Here is a 21,247-nt window from a genome sequence, read left to right on the forward strand (position 1 = left end):
ATTCCATCTTATTTTAATGCATTGACTGGAGTACAATAAAAGGCCAATGTAAAGAAAACGAAGTACATTAAGCACGTGCTAATGGTTCTATCTGGGTCTGTGTCTGAACTGAATAATGAGTACTATATCAGTAACTGATGGAAAAATCAAGCTATTTCACAGGCAATTAAAGAATATATTTAGATACACAGTCAGCAAGTAGAATTTTTCAGAACTTCAAACAAAACAAAACTGACTTTTTTTTGTTCGTCTACATTATGAACATAAACTGACAAATGCCTGGCACTGGTTTGTTTCCCTACTGCAATTATCAATTATCAAAACTTCTCTCTCCCCAAACAGAGCTTCCAGTGACTTCCAGTTACTATTGCTTGCACAGAACTGGGGCATTATGCTTTTCTACTAAGAATGCCTAAAGAATTCCCTCAGACCTGATAGTCACAACACATTTTCCAACATCCCTGGAAAACAGGCAAAATGAGATGAAACGTCAAAGCCACTTTGCTATGGAAAATCAGGTCCACAGGATGTTTCAGAAGTAGTGAAAGTCTTCTCATGCAGGTGACCAATGTGTCACAGTGCTGTAGAAACCCACAAGAGGGCAGAGCAATCCCAGCATAAGGTTTTCTAAACTGAGCTGCCCAAAACTTTTTTTGATAAGATCCTAAATGAATGACATCTGCTGCAAATGGGTAACATGAGAAAAAACATAATCTGTATGACATTCTGAAGCCTGCTGCTTCATGCCTATACTGCCTGCAAGATGTCCACTAAACCAACTGAAATAAGTTGTATGGTTTTCACTGAACACCACAGTAAATCTGTATGTATGAAAGAATCACACAATTAAACTCAAAATATTCAAACTACCCCAAGTAGAACAGAGCAAAACCCAGTATCTGAAAAATACTATTTGAAAGAGCTGACTCCTACCAAAGACAACAGAAACCAACAACCCCTTCTTCCCAACACATGAGAAGACGCCCTGTAATATTTCTTCTGAGTTCTTTCTGGGTAATTATTTTATAAAACATAATAAATCTTTGGGAGATGTGATTAAAACCCCGTGGGAGTGTGGTAGGATATGGATAATTTATGATTCACAATCAAATAATAAAAAACTAAGTTCTGCAAATGATAAAGACATTACTGCTATCATTCTCTACTCCTTCTCATCCATTGTTGTCAGTTTGTGTGACATCTTTGTAAATCTTGTGGTATATGGCATTCCTTTTCAAGACTACAATTTAGCAGTTTCATTCAAGTTTCATTAAGGCATTTAATAGATTCTCTGAGTCCTCAAAGCTCAAAAAGGAACCCAAGCAAACAAACAAACAAAAAAACAACCCAGAAATATAAACACTAGCATTTTAATCAACACAAAATTCTGGTATATCTGAGTGTCTGAGCCATGGGACTGGCCATAGAGCTTACCATACAAAAGGCAAAATGATGTATTTTCAGTACATCGATACTTTTTAATATTAGCCAGCTGCATTCATCTGTAGCCTTGGCTGCAGATGTTAGGTAGAAGAAGCTTTATGTTGTATTACAACATGATGTTAAATAAACAAAACCAAACAAGTTGCCAGCTGCCTTCTCTCCTCACTGCAGATTACATTCCAGGGGCCTTTTCAGCCCACAGAGCTGTGCCAGTGCCAGTTATTAGGAGGGAGGACCAAGTTCTTTTCAAATCTGAGATAAGTGGTGGAAATAAACAGGTGGTCTGTTAAATAAACAGGAGGAACTGTGTCTTCAACACCTACTTGTGTTGGAGATAGATTTGAACCTGATTTGCTGATTTACACTTTATTTTGCTCTGTAACAGTGTGTAGTCTTTCTGAACTCAAACTGTTTGAAAACACCCCAACATCAAAGACCATGAATTTATCTCAGCTATTTTTGATTGAGGACTCTTATATAAAATAAAATAAAGCTTGTCTTAAATGAATCAGAGTGAAACCAGACAGGATGATTTCTCAGCTTACTGGCCATTTAAGTGGGAATTGATTGAAGTTTTACTACACGGTATCCTCCAAGACTGTAAATTTTAAATTCAGACATGAAATACTCATTATCCCTTCAGCTGAATTTTGCTTTTTAACTTATACTCACCTTAAATTGACCTCTGTTCTGATATACTCTCAAGTAAAACAAGTCCTTGCCCTGAGCTTAGAAGGCTCAGACTGTGAAATATATCCCTGCTCTTTCTTTTTTTCATAAATGACAAATTCTGTCCTGACCTCAATGGTAATTTTTCCACATGGGAACTCAGGATGGCAAATTTCATACAAAGCCAAATCCTGAAGTGTAGAGCCAAAGTCTATTCACTGAACAGGTAAGGAGTAACCTTGATGCCAAGGAACTGCAGCAAAACAAACACAAGAATTGTCCTCCTGTTTATCCTGTAGATAACATCTCATACTGGTGAGAATTTTTACCAAGAACAAAGGACTTAGGACTTCAGGCCTTGCCCCACAATTGTTACTTGAGTAAAACCATCTTTGCTCTGTTCACAGAAACAAAGAAACAATAACATTTTTAGATGCAGATATCACTGCATCTTTTCTATTTGCAGATACTAATAATTTCCAATGTTAGGCATCCACTGGAGGTGCCTAAATTAGGAACCTGCAGTCTTACGGTTTCCAGAATCTGAATCAGAGCACCTACACATCAATGTGCCCTTTTTCACAGATTGCTGGTATATACTTCTGAAAGTACTTCTCACCTTGTTGGTAGCTAATCAATGATGACATTAAAATTAGTGGATAAGTCATTAGCTTTCTTTCCTGGTGAAGCAAAGAATTTTATTAGTCCCACAGAAATTTTCCACTCTCCATGTTCCTGGCTTTTTGACTGAAGAAGTCTGAACTCTTGCATTTTTATTTTTTTTTAACTATTCAAATATAGAACGTAGAACTGACATTTAACTACTGCTTTATGCATCCAACTCAAATTAGAGAATTTTGTTTTCCCCGAAGACAGGGACTTGTATGCGAACCCAACCCCACCCTTTCTTACATCAGTGGCAGTTTACAGTGCAAAAGAAAGGATTGCACTTCATGGAGAAAGATTCTGTTCCTGTTGAGGCAAAATTGCCCAGAAATTCCACTGACTGATCAGCAAGATCAGTTGGCTGCTCTTCTCTGATCTGTGCAGGTGTATTACTTAAGGATGGGCAATACGTTTTAAAAATTGACATACTCTTGCTTTGGCATGGCTCTCTATTTCATCCACAGTAGATGAATGTTGGTTGCAAACTTTAATGTTGGTTTTTTCATGCATATTTTTCTCGTATTCTCGAACATCATCCATAGTCATATCTGTAAAAAGTTCAAAATTGTTGGCATTTTCCATTGATTCAATGCAAACTTAATTTCTTAAGAAGGTTCTAGGAGTACATAGTCTTTCAGCAGAAGCCAAAAAAGATTTAAAAAAAGCATGGAGCAACTAGCTTTATGAAATTTGACTCATAAAGGTAGTTATATCAGCCAAGGAAGGTGTAAGAAGGTTAAGTCAAAGGGAGTCAGAGAACAGGAAGGAGTGGAAATTGTTTGGGAGAATCTGTGTAGCGTAAGGTAGGCAAAAAAGTATTGAAGTGCAGGCCTTGGCAAAAGCCAAGATCTTCTAAAAAGATTTTAGAAGATCCCTTAGAATAAAGGACAGATACATAAATATTGTAAAGATTTACTTACCTTTGCAGGAACTTTCTAAAAGATTTTATATTATCTTTGCATAGTTTGTCTCAAAACCAGCAAACAGTTTTACTGTTAAAACACACATCACCTCAGATTCCAGAAGCTAACACTTAATTACACCAGAAAGTGGATTAATAGTGAATATGTTAATAGCTTTGTAGCCTCAAGCCATTTAATGCATTATAAAAATTACACATACTTTACAAATAAGGGTAATTCTACTGGTAGGATCATTTATCATTGTCTAGGTATGCCTGATGTTGTCCAACTTGCAAGTAGTATGTTAAATGCTTGCTATGCAACTCAAAGCAATCGTTAAAGATTTAAAGACGTTTTTGTCGTAAATCATACTAATAGTAAAAACATTCAGAATCCAATTAGCTGACTTGTGACCTTACTCTTCTGAGTATTTTACTTGTGAGTAAGGTATAAGTGAACACAATGGCTGTCACAATTTTGGTCCATTCTTTGCAATTATTTCATAATTACGGAGCTTCATGAAAATAGACATCAACCTTTTATACATACAATTTAAACACCACTTTACTAGCACAGTACACTTGGAAATGTGTACCATTTTTGGTAATGTACGCCATGGTTCTGTTCTTGAGGCTATTGTTTTTCTCAAGTTGATTATGTGCCATGTGGATTTGTGCACTTTATATCACAGCACTTCTTGTTATGCGATATGTGGGTTGTGATGCATTTTATGAGACAGCTCTTAAGGAAAGATATAACTGTAGCTGTTATATTAGTAACATGCTGTAATACTTCATCAGTGAAAATGGAGTGTAATCTAAGATTTTGACCAATATAAAACAAGGAATACCACTAACATACTCTTTCAACTTTTTTTTTTTTTTCCCCTGTTGTCTGAAATTGAAGATGAGCTGATAAGCCATGTAGGTAACATGCTAAGATGCATTTTGCCAAGCAAAGAACATGCTCTTTATTAGTAACTAACATTCTGAAAGTAGACTTTTCTTAATAAAGCTAAATCCAGTTTAGTAAACAAGACACATTCATACTTACAGTAGCAGTAAGAGTAATCAATCAGTAATATCAGTAACATAGTATGCTTGATAACTGATTTTAATATACTGGTTACTTGATTCAGTTTAGCTGACTTGCACCATCTCAGTCTTTCTCAAACTTTAATTTGAAAAGGTAATAATTTACAGCAAGCAGACTCTTTAAAAAGATAATGAAATACTCGGTTCTAGTCAGCAAGTCTTACCACCTGCTATTCTCAGAACACTGCAGAGCTATAAAGACAGCAGACAGCAAAGAGAGTTACCTAAATTAACATTCTGCACTTTCTTTTCTTCTTCTTTTGTAAGCCTTGCTATATATTTAATCTTTATTCATATCTATTTTAAAAAAGCCGAGATTTTTCAGGTTTTGTACTTCACCTGACAAGTACATACTAAAATTACAATATATTATTTAATAAGACACATCATGACAGTAAAAATCCACAGATAACTGTGTACTGAGGTATTTTGTTTGTAGAAGCAGTATTTTTGACAGGGTATATTAAGAGTTAAGAATCTGTGGCTAAATATTTTTGGGCCAAAACTATTCCATGTGTTTAATTTCATGATTACTCAGTTGTCATTTTTATCAAAAGCTCTGCTAAAGTGCAGATCACTCTTGGCTTCTCAGTACTGTTACTTTGTCTTGTCTTTAAGAGGTATTTTGGGGGCAAATTTCTGGGCTCAATTACTGTGTGAAGTCAGGCTTCTTTATTTAAAGTCATCAGTTAAAATTTCTTTGTTTTCTTTGATTATTTTATACATAAAGTCAGAACAGTACATATTAAAATCAGTCATGGTTCTAATGTTATAGAAACTATTACATTTTGTAAGAAAAGTCAACACAACTGCATCTGTTCTGAAAAATAACTGTATCAATTTAAATCAGCTGTCAAAAAGTCAATTTAGAAAACATCTTAAGTGATCTACCCGGGGAAATAATTTAATCTCCATTTTTTTTTTCTGTTTTGGGGAATAAACAGCAGAAGTATAGTCTAGTCAGGTAACTATTGTTCTCAAAAGTCCTTATCCTTATAAATGCACACACAGAGGAGACTTCATTTTGTGCAGGAAAATAGTAGATCACTACATTTCAGGTAAGAAATTAAAAAATATATATATCGAAACTTAAAAAAAAAAGCTCTTGGAAGTCTTCCTTACTGGGTATAAAATTATTGCATTAGTTTATGGCTACGCAATAGAAGTAATATATATATTAGTAGATTTCAGTATTTTTATAATCATTACAGCTTAAGCTTTTTCATGCACTATTCAATTTATAAGATATTCTCAAAGATATTTATATTCCCAAATAACTATTATATGTTAGATGGATATTTTATCTTCTACAAGTATCTATGATTATGGTTTTATCTTACTGAAAATACACGTACAAAGGACAAACCCTGTGAACTTATGCCCAATACTACAGCTGGTGCATGGATTCAGAACAGTTTTTGCATGCAGCTGCTGTTCAATCAGACCCAGAGGGTTTTATATTTATATTCATTTTTCAGAAAGGACATTAGAGTTCTATCTTTTCGTTATTGCAATCCATATTATCACTTTAAAACCTTCATAAAAAGCTGAAAATGTGTTAGATCAGAGGCCCTAGGAGTTTGCAGTATGGAAATTATTAATAAGAAGCTTTAATAAAACCTGCATGCAGCTCTCCATATAGATGACTCTTGGCAGAGACAAGAGCTTCTATCTGCCTACAGTGCAGGATGACTGGACTGATGTATACTCTGAGATGCATAGGATATAGAGGCATCCCTGTATGATGCCTACCAGCTGCCAAAAATACAATCTATCCTTGCTAGCAAAGAACCTGCCATAAATGAACTCCGTATGTTCCAGAGAAACTGAACGTATTTCTGTCTCTTTCATGAACAACTTATGCTAGGACCTGATGGTCTATGAAAGCAAATGGAAAATTGTTAATTGTGATATGCTTTTTATCTCAAAGAGCTCAATTTGGAGAACACTTACCATACCACTCATCAACCCAGGCAAAAGCCTGCCGGTGACCGATCAATAGTATATCTCTGACCACCTGTGAAACAAGGAAAAGGTTAAATATCTTTGCAGCACCAAAACATTTTAGAAAAGTGACAGTGTTGACTTTCAACAAGATTTAATGTGAAAAATATTCTGTCAGTTTTATCTCTAAGAAGACATACCCTAGAGAATCAGACATCCTGGCTCTGAAGGTCTTGTAGTCCAACCTCCCACTCACAACGGAACTACTGCCAATGCTGGATCACATCAGCGTGGCTTTGCCTAGCATGGGAAGCCATTTGGGAATATGTACTGAATCTCATAATCTTTGGGAAAACAGACTGGAACTCTTTTCCTTTTCCTTATTAATTCTTTGGATGAGTAGAAAGTCAACCCTCTGAAAAGTATTATCATTTGCCTGTTGTGCCATTCAGTAATTCATTTTTTACTAGACTGATTGGAAAGCTCTCCCACTATCTGTAAGAAACACTGTACATCACTACAACTTGTACATTACTCATTTATACCCACAAATCCTTTAGCTCATATATTTATCACAGCACTGAAAATATTACTGATATTTTTTCTCAGCCTTAGACCCAAGTAACTCCAGGCTTTGTCAAGTTTACACCCAGAGATGAACTCTTTGGATTTGCTCCAGACCTCTCAGACCTTGAGAGAGATTCAGCTAAGCCTCCTACCTCCAACATAGTCACAGTTATATTCCTGTGCAGGATAGTACTCAAGTTCTGCTTACGTGAAGGATAAGAAACAGCTCTTGTTTCACTGACCTTATGTACAAATTGTTCTACTCTGGTTTGAAGTCCCCAGACTTCAAATTTCACAGTCACAAGTTTGTAGGAACACATAATTGGCTGATGGGTCTCTCTCCAGCCTTCTTTTAATTGGCCTCTTCCAGTCTTCTGTGACTTGAAATATTTAGGATCCTGCACAACAAAGCAAATATACTCAGAAATCCTGGAGAAGTCCTCTTTGTCTGTCTGCTAAAGTAAATGTTTTGGTAAGATATAAAATATGAAAACACTAATAAACATCATGAAAAAGTAAAATGAAATGGGCTTAAATGAGCGCCAGGATATAATAATGTCCAATCCTGTCTTTTATGCCTGTCTTTTATGCCAGTGAATTGATGGCATTCTTGGAAGCTACTTTGGAGCTCATTTGATCTAGGACATTTTCTGCTATAGGAAAATATGTTATTGCAAGTCATTCCAATGCAATGCACTCCAAGTGTTACTTACGGCCCTTGGAAGCAATGAAGCAATGTTGTTTCTTTAGGACTTGTTTTTACACTGCTCCCCCAGTGTGACTTACAGGTGCTTTTTATCCATGCCTGTCTTCATGAGATCATGTCCAGTTTAAGCTTTGACGCATCACCACTGATGTGACCCTGGCTGATATTTTGCAATTTTAAGTGAACTTGTATATCTAGATCTCTGCCTAAGTATGAAACTCCAATTTGGCTATTTCTATTTACAACTGAGTTATGATGCTTTTGGGCAAAACTATGAAGCACTGATTTCAACACTGGCTGTCTTTAACCAACTGTAAAATCTACCAGTGTTCACCTGTGTTGCCTTGCCCAAAGCTGAGATCTGGGAAGCCCTTTTAAATTCATCCTTTATTAGAAAAGCTGTTAAACATTTATCTAAGTATGCTTTAATTATGTGCTCAATGGAAGATGATCAGAAAAAAAAACTAACAAATCAATAAGGCTACTGGGATTTTAATTTCTTCTTTCCATTGTGATCTTACATACCATTCAGCACCATTCCTTTTTTCTAGTGTGTGCAGTTATCTCCTGACTTGGTTTCTGTTTTTTTTTTTCCATAAACTGAAGCGCTGTCATTAAAGCTTATTTACAAAGTTCTAATGAGGTGACAGGCTTCCTTCTCTGTGAAAGTCATTGCTTTTATTGCTGACATGTTCTTTTTCTAAATAGAAACTTTAAACTTGCAGTAGAATAAAGTTTCAAAGTTAAATCACCATAAAAAAAACAATTCAGCATCATCATATATCATAGCAACATACCACTGTATATCACAACTCATAGTCACATGCTGTTGCCATTCTTCGCACTCAATAAAGCTTGACCTCAGATTGATCTAGATATTTTCTGGCTGAAAGAGCTGTTTTATAGCTGATTACTGCCTGAAGCAAACACTATAATAATAATAAAGTAAAAAGAACTAAGATGTAAAATGCTAATAGATGGTTCCATAAGTAAAGAAATAGATTGAAGAAAGTATCATTTTAAATATTCCCGCAAAATACTGCAGTATAAAATAAGTATTTCTAAAAAGGAAAATCAAAAGAAAATAGTAATTTTATGTAAGGATGGTCTGCTGTTTCTTACATACACATACACTGGTGGGATGAAGCCATTGTCTTCATTAAGCACTCTGGATACACCCTTTAATAATACTGAGTGTTAAGCAGGGATACTTTTATGTCGGTTCAGTGATAATCAGATCCATAATGGAGTAACATCAATACAGTCCAAAGAGATTAATGTAATGAATTTGAGTTGCTACCAAACTTTCAAAATCCTTAAATAAAAATTAAATAATGAACAGCTACACTGCAGGACTGCTCAGTCATAGATAAGACTTGTGTCTTGTTCAAACCGCAACAACCCTTGGTTTTAGTTTGTTTGCTTATTTATTAATTAATTTAATAAGGTTAACCCAGCAGACAAGTGGATTCATAATGGAAATCCTTTTTAAATTGGTGGCCCCCGAACAACCCATTTACTGCAATGCAGTTCACCCATGACATCACTCCTAGTTCCAAACGCTTTTAAGAGTGCCCAGAGATGGCACTTTTACTTCCCTTAATCATGTCCATTTTTCTTGAAGGACATGCTGTGTAGTCACAAATTGGCTGGACAGCTTCAAGCAAAGAGCCAGGCAATGATGGACAGTATAGGCAACTTGTATCTAATAGCTTTAATGGGACTGCCTGCCTTTCTGAAAACGTTAACATATTGGTACTACAAAATTGTAGACTGATGAATGGAAGCCAGGAGAAAGAAAAGAATCAGAGAAACAGATTTCCAGACTGCTGTATGAAAGTTCAGTGTGTTAAAGACGTTACTGTGTGCTTGCCTGGGTGAGTTAAAACTGGTTCACTGGGAGCAGTATGTGAAGGCTGTGTATAAGCTGAGAAGTGCAATGTGAGACACACAGCCACATTAAGCAAAGTGAACATGAGAGTTTAATCTCTTCGTCATCAATTCAAAGGGCATAAATGTTTTACAGCGGTGAGTTGCCCTAAGTAAAATTAATATCACTGGCTGTTTTACCCAGATGCTAAAAAAAATTAGGTACTTACAGTCTCAGATTATTTTAGAAAGATGCTAATTCTTGCTCAGGAGTTGCTTGTGCTATGGTTTATGTGAGAAAGTATTTAGAGGAAGAATTTCCATATGTTTCCTTATATTTAAACCTTTATTTGGCCTCTGCTGTTGGTCACAGCCACAGGGAGCATCCCAAGCCAGAAAGACCTTTGGTGTGACCAGGACTGCTAATGTTACACTCTTCAGCGTCTGGTTCCATTGAAATCAATGAGAACATTGACGTGAATGCCACAACCCAGAAGGATTTTAAATGCCTAACTCACTGCTTTGAAATCTCAGATTAAGATTCACGGCACGGAACCCTTTCTGAAATTAGGCACATCAGGTTCTTCTAAAAAAAAATGAAGCAGTGATGATATTTTTTTATTAAATGCAAGTAGAAAAAAGTACCAGTACACAGCACTGCTCCTCCTCCTGACCTTCATGTTGCAGCTGATTAGATTAGTCAGGTAGGACAAATTAGATTCCTGCATCATGCCCACATCTCTCCAGGTCCTGGGAGGAAGAGCTGAGCACTCGCCATACCAGATCATGGATTTTCCTTTTTTTTGCCTGTGAAAGGTACAGCAATTTGCCTAACACATGCCAGAGGCACCAGGCTGAAGTGAAGAAGCATATTCTCTAGGCCATGAATCATGACAAACAGAAGCCTGAAAAACTTCTATCAGTGACTGGAAACGAGGCAAGCTGATCCTACATCTGAAACCATATTCATGATATTATTTAGGTCATCTATTTTATGTGTACCTTATTTTTGCCACCCATGCCTTCCTTTCTATAGAACCCATCATCCAAAGAACACTGCCTCTGTTCACTATTTTCCTCTTAATTTGTCTACTGGCAAAATCCTCAATCTGTTTTAAATGTAATGGCATAGCAAAAATCTTTTTTGTTTAAATAACCTTCCTGTGCTTTTATCAGACCCAATTTATTAGGAAAGCCCATCTGGCAAATCCTTTTGCTAAAGAGGAGTAAAACCTACTCTGTATTTGTAATACATTATTGCCAGGTGCAGAGTGATTTAAAAATAGCACTTCTGCTAACATAGCAGAAACATCATTACCTGTGAGCTGGGCTTATTTGAGAATAAAATATAAAACTACAGCGAAATTAAGTAAAAGCTGCAGTGGGATGGGTATGGTTCCAAACATGGCACTCTCCCCGTGTTTCTTACTTAGGTCACGTCTGTCAGATCCCAAGTCAGCACACTTACAGTCGGAGATCCCATTATTTTGTATTTAGCATTTATTTACTTAGTGTACCTCACGGACTGCAGACATCATTGTCATCAGATGTGGAACTGTAACCCCTGCTCCAGAAGGCAAGCACTGATGTGAAAATACAGCACTGGCTTGTTGTAAGGCCTTTTCACATTTAATTCTGAAATGTTATTTTTCACTTGAAGTGAAATAATTAAACACTTTTGTTGCTTATAGGAATGTAACTTCCAAATCTTAATGTGCATACTTTCCCTTAACTATGCCATGGTATCAGGTGTGATTTGAAGATCCCATACTACTCTGCTGCTAATAGGACCGCCCTCCCTTCGTCTGTAAGGTGGAAGCTTGTATGAGACACCTTGCTCATCTCATGACCGGTCTGTCTCGAAAATGACTTGCTGGTTGTATGGTCATTTTAGCACTGAAAAGATCCTCAAGCTGCATATGGTCTCCACAGGTGAAAGTGCATTGTGCTTAAGCCATACATCCTATTCTCTTACTGGATGGTATCCAAATGCCCCCAGAAAAAGATTCTTCCTGCCTTCCTTCTCATGCATGGATTCATTTTTTTCAGACTCCTACTGCAATATATTCTACCAGTATGCTTTTGAAGTTGTCTTTTTTTTTTTTTTTCTTCCTTGTTTAAGCTGAAAACCAATTTGTTTGATCTTGAATTTCAGAACCAATCCTTCATGGTTTTAATACATGGGATCTGGCATTTCACCGTCAACTCTAGTTGCTAGGTTTTGGATTTTAGCTTACTTAGCCTAGTGCTCTGGAAAGCTTTGTTGATGTTAAGACGCTACTATAGAGATTTATTTGGAGTAATTTTTAAAACACATTTTTTTTCCCTTTTTGAATTTCCATAAAAAATGTGTTTTCTGGAAGAGTCAGCTAAATACTTAAAGAATTATAAATACAGGGACAGTTTTGAGGTGTTAAATTATGATAATCCAGTCAGCCTTTATGTGAGCTCACAGCTGACTTTAGTAAGTAAAAGGGTATTTTCATTTGTTTTTATGTCCTGTACTGAACTATGGTACTGAAAGCTACATGCACTCACTGTGGGAGCTGAGGCAGCTGCATTATTTCAACCATCATAGTTTTCTGGATAAGGCATGTGATGGATTCAGAATGTGACAGATTCAACCTGGACAGTAGAAAGCCGGACCTACTACAGTGCAGCTGTGATAAAGTCAAAAAAAGGCAGCAATTGAAGAAGGAAACTGCAGCAGCTGCACAAAATCTTTCTATTTGAAGGTAGCTTAAAAAGTTTATTCCATGTGTCCAACTCAACTGCTTTGTTATAAACAGGAAATGAAGCACTGCTAATTCTGAGAACTTGAATATAGTGGCAAAGAACATTTTGCTCAGTATCTCATATCTACAGTAAATGTTTCATTTCAGTGAATGATTCACTTGAGGCCCTCACCCTTCAGCACAGCTCAGTTTTGTTCTTTTCTATAATTTAGATAAATATACATGCCTATATGGGGAATATGTGATGGCTGGCGATACTTATTCATCGATGGTAAAGTCACAAGGAAATAAGACAGATCCTCTTACCTGTAGGATTGTACTTCCTTTATAAAGATATAATTCTGTTTTCAATGTAACATGTACATTCAGATTTGGAAATGTATGACTTAATATAGAAAAACAGGCACACCTATTAGCTTAGATCTAGATTTAAGCTTTCTCACTTTAGAACCCTACTTTTAAACATCTTAAAACATTAAGAGGTTTTAGGTCCATGTTTATAAAAAAGCTACATTTACGGTGTAGGAGCAGTGGTAAGGACTCTGGTGGTCACTTACCAATGAGGTTCATAGATGGTCATTAAGTTAAAATTAACAAGCATTATCTGCTTTGGGATATCCAGAATTCCTGCAGTTTTACCTCCTGCAGTCTTCTAAAAATGCTTCCATAGAGGACAGAGCTGGACTCTGTGCGTGTCTGTAATAGCTTACAAAACTGTCTTCTGAATCATTATCCACCTTGTAATTTAAGTCCTTTGTGCATGCACTGACAGATAAGCCCTCCACTCTTAAGGGTGTTCAAATCACTTAAGTGATTCTGGTCGAGATCACTCAGTATTATTGGCAGAGGTTCCTTCAAAATGTTCCTTAATGCAATGACAACCCTTCTTAAGCCTCCAGCTAACTATATTTTGACTTTTCAATGTCTGATGCTTTGGGTCCCTTGGATATCTCATGAAGCCTTCAGTGGTAACTCCAATATTATTGCTTCTATTAATGATATCTGTGCAATATATACACTACCATATCATTTGATTATATAAATAAAACACTAAAACTGCTGAAGTTAGTTGTGAAGTTAATCAGTGAATAATTTGATGCACAAGTGCAAAGAAAGGTTGCAGTCAAAATGTAGAAAGGAATGAAAAATTTAAGATTTTGACACAAACAGCTTACCAAGGACAAGTGAACACTCTAAAGCTAAAAATAACTGAAATCACAAATACTAGCTTAATTGCAACTGTGTAATTAGTACTGCTTGATCATATCAGAAAACCACCTCTATATGTAGGCTTATTAACAAAACCCAAGCAGGTTAAGTAGTGTACAACAGGTTTAAATTATTTAAGCTACTTCTCTAATATACGAGTAATACAGTTAGACAATGAAAGTTGCCATTAAAAACAAGTATATTTTAAATTGAAGAGGGACGCATTTTAATCAGGATATAAAAGAAATTTAAGGATTATTTCTATAAGTATGCTGACCCTGATAAGAACTTGTTTAATTTTAAGCATGTGAAAGAGCCATTGAAATGAAGAGATTACTGACATGCCTGAATTTAAATCATTCTCATTGCTCTTTCTGGATCAGAGTCAGAACACTTATCCAGTCGGATCTATTTCTTAATCCTGAGGATTGTACTTCACTTTTAATCTTTAACCTTAGTATCAATTCAGATTAAGTGATGTAAAACCAGCCGAATTATTGTTATTAGTGTAATTAAAATACCTTTTAATTATCTCTGAAACTGTTATTTAGAAAACACAGACCATTTCTCGTTTATATATAGTTACTTTTTTAATACCGTTCCGATTGAAAACAGACAGAAATTACATTTACAAACATTAAAAATATTTTTATAGTTCCTAAATTATGTAAGAGACCTCAGCAGGAATGGGAACTTGGCTTCATGTTCATCATATGGTAGCATAAAATACAGAGTTTGTAAACTTTGGAATTCACTGAATTCAGCTATTATTAATTCAATTATCAATTACAGTATGTGCACAGTTAAATGCTAAGGTGTTCTCATTTTGCAGGAATTCTGAAACAGAATTTGGAAGCCAACATATAAGTCATCCATCGGTACAGAAAAAACAACAGATGCTGGTCTATTTTTGTTGTTTAAAGCCATAAAAAAGATTCCATTTTGCTTGGAATAAGGTCTCTAGATTTGTCTTTGAAATACAACACGGATTCAAACTCTTTTCTCACCTAAGATGAAGCTGGTTTTGTATATCATGAAATTAATCATAAGAAAATTATGTTTAATAGTTGGCTCCAAAAAATGGGAAAGCTGAAAAACTAGATGTTACCATCATGTTTACAATTTGTGGAAGCGCACACACTAAAATGAAAAATCTTCCATGATTTCTTTAAAACATGGTCAAATACTGATACGTTCAATAACAGCAATCATTCCTAAATGGAACCGGACAATCATGGAGTTCAGATAAGGTGATGGGACCAATAAGCTGCTTCATGAGGTGTTACATAATTTTTGGTATGTAACAGAGTGGTTTTATTACCCAAGGAAACTAATAAAATTACTTTTCATTCTACCGTAGACCCAATTTTATTTTATGACCAGGACATAAAATTTCAAATAGGATCTATAAATAGAAGACAACAATTACCTGACTTTTTAAGTCTGAAAAGCATGTCTCCTATGGTATAAAAATATATTCATTGGCAAGTCTTAATTTTCTATCCTAAAAATGACTGTGTAGTCTCACTTTGTATAGTCAAACAGCTGCCGTACTCATTGCCAGCTATGAATATATACTTGGCTCCAGAGGCAAATCATATCTCCAAAATGAAATGCAAGCATAGATCTGATCACTTCTCTCTAGTTACTCATTCTGAACCATCATTTTTTTACGTCTGATGTCAAAACATTAAGACCACATCTTCGTTTGCATGGTTGTTACTGATTTCAGAATAGTTAATTGCATTGACCCAAAAGAAACAGTCAAACAATCAAATATACATGGGAGCAATTTTCAGGGGAATTTTAGGACAGCGAATGCATCTGCTTGCCATTGATGCTTTTTAGCAGATTTATTACATTAGGTAGTATTCAGTCCCTCTTGGTCTCACGTCATGGTTGCCCCTGAGCAACTGTGCATCAGCCCTATTCTCACTGCAGCATGTTTGTCCTTTGCCTCAGGCTTAGACACTTCACATGACTTCTTTCTTGGGGTGGGATGTGGATAAAGAAACCAGTAATGTTTAAAACTGCTCAGATCTGCAAACAATTAAATGAGCTTCCCAATTCAAAGAAAAATCTTTTGTATTTTGAATGAAAAGGACACAAACTGATAAGGATATAAAAGCAATTCAAAAAGTTGGAGCAATCTGTAAAAGAAAGTGCCAAGCAATCTAGATAGAGAGGTTGCTATCAGCTTCCCATTTAATCAAAAGCTTTTAAAATTCTAGTGACCACCATAATTTCATATCAAAGTAAAATTGTTTTGATTCCTATCAAGGCTTTACTGCAGCCTCTTACATTCCCTTCATCATTTCACAATCAAGTTGTCTCTTACCTCTGATTCTTTGTAATAGCGCTCAGGAATTTCATCACTGGCAATATCAATAAAGCAGACTTCTCGTTCCAGATCTTTAGCTTCATTGTCAAAAATCTGCAGGAGTTAAAGAAACATAATACTAACAGAACAATGTACTTATAAAACACACCTGGAATGAGGGTTACAAGCCATTTTTGATAACTCGTGCAATGGAATGTATTCAGACTTCCACTTGCACGGCTTCTGCTGTAAGACACTGTGGGACACGGTCACATTCTCTAGCCTAAGGCTGGTGCCAAAGTGTATGGAAGCAGGCAAAAGAAAGAAAATGGATGCTATCAAGATCATACGTAAGTAATGTGTTCTTGTTAATTCTTTAGGACCTGGCCTTGGACACCAAGCTCCTTGTTCCATGCAAGGCAAATGATGGGCATATATGGAAAATACTCACTTTGCAGCACAGTATATTTCTGTGACTCTATCCATAATTTAATCATTTAGGTATCTTAGTGACCCATGGGACTTGGGCTTTGTCTGCAATAAATTTTCACTCGTGATTTTGGAACTTGGAAATAAAAGGCTATCATGAATTGGTGCCATAAAATTCAGGGAAGTTGTGCATGCACTGTCAGGATCAGTAACAAGCTAATAATGTGTGTTGGTTTTTTTTTTTTTCATTTTTTTTTCCTTTGGGGCACAATGTTCTACAGCTAACATTTCCAGGAAGCATAAATATTGTTCGTTTGTTTTTTAAATACATGTAGTGAACACTGTTCATTTCATTTCATCTTACAGAAACAGTTAAGTATACAAAATGCCAACAGCTATTCAATAACCAGAATGCTACTTTGGTATTTCTGAAAGAAATGTAGCCTCCCATATAAAGCGTTCAAAGTGAGCAATGGAGTGCAGTGAACTAGTGTACCAGCTGGTAAGAAGAACATTGCTCAGGAAAACGTAATTCAAATAAATGAAAAGCTAGTTTGACTACAACTCGAATTTATCTTGGAGTGAAATTGACTTCACCTTTCTCTACTGGAATATAAAAGGCAACACTGAATGCTTACTGGACTGGATATAAAATGTTAACATCTGAAACTGCAGAAGAACAGAATGAAGGGAAACTCTGGACTGTTTCTATGTGTATGCTTACTTTGTTCCCCAATCCTTGTTTTGCAAAAAAAATTATGTTGATTATTTGAAAAACAATTGAGCTCAAAGGTCCTCTCCCTGTAACGTTCTTTCTTAGTATTGGGATTTTTTTTGATAACTTTAATGTCTTATGTATATAATATAAGTTGGGTTTTGATAAGCTTCTTTGCTTTCTCTTCCCCCTACTTGCCCCTCCAAGAAAATCCAGGTATACAGTGCAGCACCTTGACAAAATCAGTTGAACTATTTCTGGAACAAAATGCATTTCACTATATACTCTGAGCTTTAAGTAAAATAACGGAAATTTCTCTTAAATGGGCATCACCAGGTCAACTTAAGCCCTGAATCAGCACCTGGTTTAAATATAAGCCTAATACCGTTAAGCAGATGCATAACTTTGCATGTTTGCAAGGATCTAAATGTGGACTCTTTCCCAATAACTCACCTGAAGATGCACCCTGCTCTAACACAGGCTTGATCTACATACTGCACCTCTAACTAATATAGTTTTGCAGTCTTTCTCTCTCTTTAAAATGCTTTGCTAGAAGTGCAGATGGCAGATGCCATTGCCAATCTGTCGAAACCAGGATGAATTTTTAGCTATTTCAGCTACGCCTTATTTGCTACTTAGGCACTCTCTGACCACTTCCTCCATTCCAAAAGTTTGCTGAATGACATTCTCACTTCTCTGTGCTAGCAGAAGTTTTTGTCTAATCATTTACACTTCTCCCCTTCTTAGATTGTCCTCGTAAGATTTGCAGACAGAGATTTAATCTTCTCACGCTATCAGCACTAGAAAATAAGAAGTCATTAGAGAACAAGACTGATTTCTTTCTTAGCTCTAATTCTCTTATTGCCTCTCCTAGCCACATAATCTGGGATTCTCTTAAAACCTGTAGGGAGGATGGGTTTATTGTGTTTGTGATCAAAGAGACTAGAGAAATTTAAGTTTTAAGGGAAGAGATTAAAGGCCATGGAAAGAAGCATAAGGCTCCCAATCTGTGCAACTGTATTTGCAAATGTGCAGAAAATGAATGGTGAGAACAATCTGTGTCCTTAAGATGATGAAGAAAGGCAGAATATTAAATATTATATTGGAAAGAATTGGACATGCTTTGCATTTGGAAGCCAGATAATTAACAGAGATTGAAATACACAATCAAATGAAAAACAGGGCAACGTTCAGGCTGAAGTGTCTTTTATGGCTGTTTTCTTTTTTTTTTTTTTTTTTTTCAGTGACAGCTTCTTAAAACAGACTAACATTTACACACTTCCAATTTCTCAGAGGAATGAAAACTCATGAAGAACATTATTTAGATTAATTCACCTACAGAATGACAAAAAGTGGAAGAGAGGCTTTAATTGGGTCATTTTTACAATTGTCAAGTTGTTCCTTTTGTGGAAAAATGTCAAAAAAAAAAAAAAAAAAAAAAAAAAAAGCCCTGGCAGATGATCCTAAGAGAGATCGCTCAGGACACTGCAACAAAACAAGTGCTGGTACATTTAAGTTTCTCTCCTTTGTTTCCTTCATGGCCTGCAATGACATGTCCTAGCACATACTTTGCTGGTGACTTCTCTTTTCCCTGTAGCCTAAGCCAGAACATTAAGATTGGGTATGAGTTGATGGTAAGAAAAAACAAAGAATCCACCCCTCCCAAGCTCCTTTCCCATTTTTCTTCTTTTTCCTTTTTCTTCAGGCTAAATTGCTGACTTCATTCTCATTCAGATGTAGCTAATCCTGAAGTTAACTCTTATGGACAATCCCCAGAGCTAACCTGGTTTGGCTATAAATAGTAAAAAGCCAGACACAGCCGAATCCATTGATTATATTCACTCTGGCCAGCTCCTGCTATGACTCCAGGGTCAACTGTGCGCTTGTTTGCCTTGGCTTTGTTCCATAATATATGATTCTCTCTTGTGATGGTTTGTTTACTGTCACTGAGTGGAGAAAAGGGAACTGCATTTTTTTTTTTTCTTTTAAATAGCAAGAATTACTATGTAGGATTACTTTACTATACAAGGAGTTTGTGGTCAGAAGATGGTAATAACGCTGGTAATTTGCATTTTAAACACCAGCACAAACAAGACAGGAAATTTCCTGTGGAAACAGTTAAATAAGAGGTCGACTCTGAAGTAAAGACAAGTTGTCAGAGGTGAAAGTGCTGAAGCAGCCTGCATAGAAAATTCAGTATTCTAAGCCAGTAAGCTTGAAAATGGCTGTGGCTTTCTCTGGAAGCAATTTTTCCATCCCCTCTTAGGCTATGGGTGAGAGATCTCTGTGTTATTCTTACTTGCTATGTTAGATCCAGATAGTCAGCCACTCATCAGCAGGGAAATGAAATGGGGAATAGCTAAAAGATTTTCTTCTAAAACAGCAGAACACTTCTAAATGAATTACAGGCAGGTAATATGGGAGCAAACACGATTATCAGCCTGTGTGCTAAGTCATCAGACACCCATACCTGTCAACACCCAAACTTAAGGCAAAATGATTACACCGTTCAATATACAGCACGTGAATGTAATTTATTGAAACGACAATTTCTATTATAAATCAAATTTCCTCTTCTGTTAAATCCTTATTTGAATCAATATCTCTGCCTGAAAGCATTACTCTTCCCTCTCCGCCTCCCCATCTCCGCTGCCCTGCCAGCAATGCCAACAGCCAGCCCAATAACCTTAAATCTCTTGCCAATATTTGGACATTAAAAGGTAACAGCCTAGTGGGATAGGCAGGCTATGACATGAATAGCACAGAAATATCTTTATACATTAGAATTTGAAATTGTATTAGATTTATATCAGATTTTCTGACTACTACATTGATTCATTCAATGTCATCTAGCTCTAAAAAAAAAAAGGAAAAAAATCAGTATGTGTCTCGGAGAATCCCCAAGCTTAGATGCATATATGCAACAACATATGCTCATTTTTTCATGCAAATATTGATATTTCACTGGAACTTTCAAGTTTTCTTTGTATTTTTGCTCATCCCTGAAATGTAGTCAAACTATGCAACCTGCAGTTATTGAGAAATTTGTAAGATGACAAGTGCTTTCTGTGCCTAGAAAACATATATATACATCATTAATTGGATGGTTTAAATCTAGTTTTCATAGTTAATGAATAGGCAGAAGTATAACTGCAGTAAGGACTGCAAGAATAAGCTATTTTTTTCTCTTAAAAACAGGAAAATCTGGCACGAAGCCTACTCTCCAACTTGAAATTCTAATCTCCTTAAATTGCCATCATCAGAACTGCCGGCTAGTCTCCAATTTATTACAACAGCATCCTTTAGCAAGTATTGTCACCTGGTCCACTTTAACTCTCATTTTTCTTAAGCAAAATTTGGTCCAAACTAAAAAAAAAACACCTACTCTGAACTTGTTCTATGGAGTTTTATTCAATGTGTAACTTTTCTGTAAGTCATGTTTGAAGCCCAGTACCTCTAAAATCCAGTAATTTGCTTTTGAGATTTACTTTGGCAAGGATTACAGGAACTGACCAATTTCAACCTCATCACCGGCTAAAACTATTGATGTGGGCACGCATAATTGGGTGCAATTCTTCAATGGAAAAAGATTGAATCCCTTCCTGACAGCAGTAAATTTAGCTCACTGAATGACAATGTCACTGTCTGCCCCAGCGAGGAAATCACAAAGGCAGTTAGATATTTATAAGCAACCGTGCTCCCTGCTCCTATTTGTCTCCATGTCACGACTCCTCTATGATTCCATTTCTCATAAAATATCCATCCCTTATAAAATATCTCATTTAGGTCTGTATTTTCTGAACAGAGAAATGTAGTTTTACATAATTACACCAAAGTAACTATACCCGAAGACCATAAAACACTGTCAATAATATTTACTGGCATTAGCTTTTTAAAGTCACATCTATTTCAAGTGCTGGATTTACTCAATAACTTCAGTAGTTCACCAAAATCAGGAAGCAGAGGCACCTGTTCGCAT

General features: G+C 36.0%; 1 protein-coding gene across 3 annotated transcripts in view; it reads right to left on the reverse strand.

Moving 5' to 3' along the window:
• PITPNC1 (phosphatidylinositol transfer protein cytoplasmic 1) overlaps positions 1-21,247 on the reverse strand; it is an 88,519-nt gene that overhangs the window by 4,689 nt on the left and 62,583 nt on the right. For 2 of the 3 annotated variants that reach the window (XM_084492201.1, XM_084492202.1), the window contains 3 exons: positions 16,143-16,238; positions 7,528-7,683; positions 6,728-6,791 (listed from right to left, as the gene is read on the reverse strand). In XM_084492201.1, the coding sequence (XP_084348327.1) occupies positions 6,728-6,791; positions 7,528-7,683; positions 16,143-16,238 (316 nt within the window). Of the gene's footprint in view, positions 1-3,207; positions 3,327-6,727; positions 6,792-7,527; positions 7,684-16,142; positions 16,239-21,247 lie in introns of all 3 variants that reach the window. The other variant, XM_084492203.1, reaches the window with a different exon arrangement.

Source organism: Aythya ferina (genome assembly GCF_964211825.1).
Source record: "Aythya ferina genome assembly, chromosome: 18".
Classification (NCBI taxonomy): domain Eukaryota; kingdom Metazoa; phylum Chordata; class Aves; order Anseriformes; family Anatidae; genus Aythya; species Aythya ferina.